The sequence below is a fragment of the Arachis ipaensis genome, chromosome B10 (assembly GCF_059453495.1).
Source record: "Arachis ipaensis isolate K30076 ecotype BB chromosome B10, ASM5945349v1, whole genome shotgun sequence".
Taxonomy (NCBI): domain Eukaryota; kingdom Viridiplantae; phylum Streptophyta; class Magnoliopsida; order Fabales; family Fabaceae; genus Arachis; species Arachis ipaensis.
The window spans coordinates 148,501,708-148,507,707 of NC_142435.1; the positions used below are offsets into that span (position 1 = coordinate 148,501,708).

Genomic DNA, 6,000 nt, shown 5'->3' on the forward strand with positions numbered 1-6,000 from the left:
TATTCATTATATAGAAATTTCCTCCTCTCTATAAAGGGGGAGAGAGAGAGAAATATATAAGTTTTGGACTTTAAACCATTTTATTATTATTTGGTGAAGACTTGCGTGAAATTATATTTATATGAAATATATTGATAGTTGAGACTATTAAATAATTTATCATATTTGATTAAATAATTATCTAATAATTTTTAATTATCAATTTTATATGAAGTCAATTACATATAAATTTTTATCTTATCTTTTATATTAATTTATTCCACAATAAAATCTTGTTTTGCATATAAATAAAATTCAACATCAATTTAATATCTCACTAAATAGAATAAAAACTTAATTTAGGTCTTCAAATTTTATCAACCACCCCATTTGATTTCTCAATTTATTCTATTAAATTTAACGTTGTAAAATATTATAGTTTCCAAACACTATTTTGTGACATCATCGTGAGGTGTGAATGATTAAGGAATCAGTGTGAGATTGAATTACAATTAAATTAAAAAAAAAATTTAGGTCAAATAAAATTAAATGACCAAACTAGGTCACAGAATTAACTTTAAAAGACTCTCTAAAATTTAAAAGACCAAATTAAGTCTTTACAACCCTAAATATATTACTAGTCATCATTAATTTAAGGGGAATGCTAGGTAAATAATGACCATCTTGAACAACATGAACAACCACCAATCAAATAAAAATATACTATATTCTAATTTAATGCTACTAATTAAATTTAAAATTAATTTACTCTTTTAACCCTATTAATTTATATTATTCATACATTATTTAAAAATATTATTGGTTATCTATACTTTTTCTTAATTTAATGACCATGTAATATACTATTATTATGATATTTTTTCCCTAAAATATATACTTATACAAACACATTTAGCATTAATTAGTCGTTGAAAAGTTGCTGATCTGGTATTTTTTTTGTTTTTATGTGATGAATTTAATTATTTGTTTTTTATTATTGATGAATTTATATCATCAGTGGATTCTGCAACCCACTTGTATCTTTTTAAGCAAAAAATACTCAATTTATGCTCTTTCGTGCAAATTGATATTAATAATATAAATAGAATTTTCTTTTTTCGATACTTGACAATATAAATAGAATAGCTCTACTTAAGATCTAGATTAATTAAATTAGAGTCTAGATAATACTACACACTATATTGCTTAACTTGATAGTTATGGCCCAGACTGAGGGCACCACCATGGCCAACGACGACAGCAACATCCCCGCTGAAACCACCAAAAGGGGTGGCTGGCATGCTGCCATCTTCATCACATGTGAGCTTTTTCTTTCTTTTCTTATTTTTTTTTAATTTATATTTAGAGACAAAAATATAAAAATCCAAAAATAGAGAAATAGAATGACTTTTTTCTCTCTCTTAAAAATAATAAAAATTAAATTCTAAATCTTTTGATGGTAAACTGATATCATTTCATAAAACTAGTATTTTTTAAAAATTTAAATTAATAAAAAAATATAAATTATTATATCTCTAATAATTATACATGTTAAAAATATAATTATTTATGTACTTTACATAAAGAAATACATTAAAAATACAATTATTTATATTTTTTATTATTTTAAATTTTTGAAATAAGTAATTTCATCGGATATTTGTTGTATGGATAGGTGTGGAATTTGCAGAGCGATTTACTTCCATGGGTTTGTCTGCAAATTTGATAACATACCTAACAAAAGAGCTTGGCGAGTCAGTAGTGGATGCAACCAAAAATGTAAACACATGGATCGGTGTTTCCTCCCTCTTCCCTTTACTTGGTGGCTTCCTCGCCGATTCTTATTTCGGCCGCTTCAACACCATCGTCATCTCCTCCTTCATTTTCCTCATTGTACGTATTTTTCGTTCTATCTTTTAAGGTGAAAACTCTGGTACAGTCGACTCCACGTAAAGTTGAAAACCGTTAGATGGAAATTTAGTCAAATTAGTCAAATCATCTGACAACTCTCATCTATCAACTTCACGTGAAGTTGACTGCACCTGAGTTTCCACCATCTTTTAAAGGTGTCCTTAATTTCTTTTTATTATTAGTCAATCTTTTAAATTTAAAAATTATTATGTTTCACGCTAAAAATTAATTTATGTATAATTATATGTATAATTTAACTAATTTTTAATATATATTATATTTTAATATATATTTTATATTAATAATTAATTTTAATATATATATTTAGTATGGTTATTCAAATTTAATTTCCATCGCCTTTTAAGATAACTATGGCTTCATCATTACCATAAACATGACTCACTTCAAATATTCTTGGGCAATTCTAGACACCAAACGAGATATAGGATCATGCAACAAATTATCAATAATAATAGAAAAGAAATGGAAGAAAGATAATAATCCATGCATAAATTTTTTAAAAATCAAATAAATTCAAGGTGTTAGAGATAATGTTAGAGATATAAGATGATTAATAATATGTTGTTTTGTACAAAAGAAGTAAAAAACACGTCAACAATTAAATTTTTTTCTTTTAATTCAAAATGTAATAATAAATACCATAAAACAAATTATATTTTTTAGTAAAAAAAATAATTGTATTTTTTATATAAAATAAATATATTAAATAATATTTAAAAACAATAGATAATAAATTACAATGATATTTAATATTTTTCTTATAAAAGAACATATTATTATAGCATATTATAATAATGTCTTAATCATGTTCAACGATATACCGAACGTGGTCAAAAACATATATTAATATAAAATACTAATATTATCTACAAACTAAATTCTTGGTAGATACACACAAAAAATATATTGTATCGATACATTTAATTGAATTACGAATTTAATAAAAAAAAATTTAAATTCAATATAAAATATTTTTCAATAAATTTTTATTTATTTATTATAGTAAAAAAATAAATATTTTTTAAATACAAAAAATTGATGAATTTAGTATAAAATATATTGTATATGTTTTATTTTTTGAAAGATTAGTGAATATAAAAAATATTTATTTTTATTAACATAACAATACGTAATAAAACTTAAATCAAATTAATAAAATATGATAACATGTTAGATATCAAACATTCTTGGCACTCATATAAAAATATATAAATATATAAAGAGTGTATAGTAGCATAATTGAAAAAAATATATAAATACTATTTGTACACTAAAATTAATTATTAATATAATTATATATAAATATATATTATTTAATTTATTTTTAATATATATTTGTATTTTAATATATTTTATACTAATGATTAATTTTAGTGACTGATTTTAATATACACCTAGCATAATTGATTACATAAATATGCATGAATCTATAAAGAACGAACACTTTGTTGAGTTGTCGTGTCTACGTGTCGGACATATTTCGGACACGACACTCATCAACACTTGTCTGACACGCGTGTCTGCCGGTGTCCAACCATATTTTAAAATAAAAAATTTTTCTGCCATGGATGCAGGGCATGATTTTATTAACACTATCAGTGTCAGTAATGAAGCATGAGGCCCTATTCTTCGTATCTCTTTATGTGTTGTCCGTCGGCGACGGCGGCCACAAGCCATGTGTTCAAACCTTTGCTGCTGATCAGTTTGATGAAGAAACAGAATCTCAAAAAAATGCAAAGACTTCATTCTTCAATTGGTGGTATTTGGTCATAGTCATTGCATGCATTTCCGCTGTTTTCTTCATGGTTTATTTGCAGGACAATTTTGGATGGACTTTGGGCCTTGGGCTCCTACCTGGGATATGGGCCATAGCATTAGTATTCTTCTTCCTTGGAATGAAAAGGTACAAAAAAGAAGGCCCAAGAGGAAGCCCATTTACCAGTATTGCACAAGTTTTTGTTGCCGCATCCCGGAAGTGGCGCGTGAAAGACACGTCAAACAATGAGAAGTATTGGTATGAAAATGAGATCTGTCTCCATTCAAGTGGTCACTCAATTTCTCCTACATTGGACCATACTAATCAATTCAGGTAAATAATTATTATGACATTAAAAGTTTTTAAGAAAATATAAGGATTTAATTAATTTATATTCTAAAGACATATTTTAAAAATATAATAATAATTTTTTTAATATTTTTTATGTATTTAATGTATTAAAAACATAAAAAAAATTAATTTTTTATAGTATATTTAACTTATATTTTTTGAACACAAGTTAGTAAAACTTAAAAGACAATAATAAATATAAAGAAAAACTTGTTTTAAAGCTAATGAATGCATTTGAAAATCGAAATCTAAATTTCAACAAGGTCAACTATAAAAGGATCACAATATAGACATAAAATTTTTGAAAGGATAAATTATTATTTTAGTTCCATTTGAGCTAAATCCTATTTTGTTTTTGTTTATAGATCTTATTTCAGTTTATTTTAATTTTTTAATCAGAATTATTTTTTTAAAAAAGTGTTCTTTTTCTAATAAATTTTGCTATCTTGTATTCTAAGCGTACATATTAAGATGATAAATGGAGAACGTTTTTATAAAAAAAAATTAAATTTTTAATAAATTTATTTTATATTTATTGCAAAAACAAAATTTAAAATTTTTTATTATTAATAACTTTATCATGTGTCTAAAAAAAAATGTTACTTAAACTCTTATTTTTTTTTTATTATCATCTTCTTTTAGGTAACAGCAACCATCGTAATTATATTGTTTTGAGAGTGAAATTTGCAGAAAATTAATAAGCGAAATAATAAATAAAAAGTAATATTAAAAAAATGTAACTAAAGACAAAAATAAAACGAAATAAAATAGATAGAAAAAAAAAATTCAAACCTTAGAAAACAAACTTAAATCTTATCTCATAGGAAATAAAATATATAGTAATATATTGTAATAATGTACTCTTTTTGAAATAAGTCTAATAGGACTATATATCCAATGTGTATTATTAGAGTTGGTACGAACAAATATGATTTGTAGGTGTTTTTTTTTTTTCTTTTATTAACAGATTTTTGGACAAGGCAATGATCATTGATGAGCATGATGCTGCCAATAACACAAGAGATCCATGGAGGTTGTGCACATTAAATCAAGTTGAAGAAGTGAAGCTTGTCCTTCGTTTAATTCCCATATGGCTAAGTTGTTTGATGTTCGTAGTTGTCCAAAGTCAACTAGCAACATTTTTTGTGAAGCAAGGTAGCACAATGAACCGTTCCCTCGGACCAAACTTTCAAATTCCTCCGGCATCGCTTCAAGGCGTTGTCGGAGTTATAATTCTTTTCGCCGTCGCATTTTACGACCGAGTCTTCGTCCCAATTGCCCGGAAATTCACCGGACATCAATCCGGCATAACGGTTTTACAAAGGATTGGAATTGGTCTTTTTTGTTCCACACTTTGTATGGTTGTCTCGGCACTCGTGGAGGGCAAAAGAGTAAATGCGGCTAACAAACACAAGAATTATAATACTATCGAAGGTTTTTCACCTATGAGTATATGGTGGTTACTGCCTCAATATGCTATTCTCGGCGTCGCCGATGCGTTCGCGGTGGTTGGACTTCAAGAATTGTTCTATACTCAGATGCCGGAGGCGATGAGAAGCGTCGGCGCTGCCGCCTTTTTAAGCGTTTTAGGGGTTGGAAATTTTGTTGCCAATGGTATTATTGATATTGTGGTGGAAATAACTTCAAAAAGTGGGGGGAAATGGTTGGTGGGAAACAATTTGAATAAGGCACACCTTGATTACTTTTATTGGGTGTTGGCTGGATTAAGTGCTCTAAGCTTAGGTGTTTATTTATTGGTGTCTATTAGTTTTGTCTACAAAAAGGTGCATGTGTAAGATCAATAATGGTGTTTGGCTTTTGTTATTTAGATGAGTTATTAGGGCATTTAAGAGGAGAGTTAGTAGATTAACTATACTAGGTAGTTAACTGTAATAAGGAAATGAAATACAAGTTATATATTATTTAAGATAATTGAATTTGTGTTATGTATTAGTTTTATATATATTATACAAGTTATAAAG

At 26.4% G+C, this 6,000-nt stretch overlaps 1 protein-coding gene across 1 annotated transcript; it reads left to right on the forward strand.

Moving 5' to 3' along the window:
• The first annotated feature begins 1,145 nt into the window (after positions 1-1,145).
• Positions 1,146-6,000, forward strand: LOC107621223 (protein NRT1/ PTR FAMILY 5.4-like). Its single transcript, XM_016323256.3, has 4 exons — positions 1,146-1,299; positions 1,655-1,872; positions 3,486-4,000; positions 4,986-6,000. The coding sequence occupies exons 1-4, from the start codon at positions 1,200-1,202 to the stop codon at positions 5,812-5,814; spliced, it is 1,662 nt and encodes a 553-aa protein (XP_016178742.1). The 5' UTR covers positions 1,146-1,199; the 3' UTR covers positions 5,815-6,000.

Bases quoted from the DNA above. Each gene is read 5' to 3' on its own strand.
- LOC107621223 (XM_016323256.3), top strand. From the start codon at position 1,200: ATGGCCCAGACTGAGGGCACCACCATGGCCAACGACGACAGCAACATC. The intron at 1,300-1,654 runs GTGAGCTTTTTC...TTGTATGGATAG, and splicing joins TGCTGCCATCTTCATCACAT to GTGTGGAATTTGCAGAGCGA. The intron at 1,873-3,485 runs GTACGTATTTTT...CCATGGATGCAG, and splicing joins CCTCCTTCATTTTCCTCATT to GGCATGATTTTATTAACACT.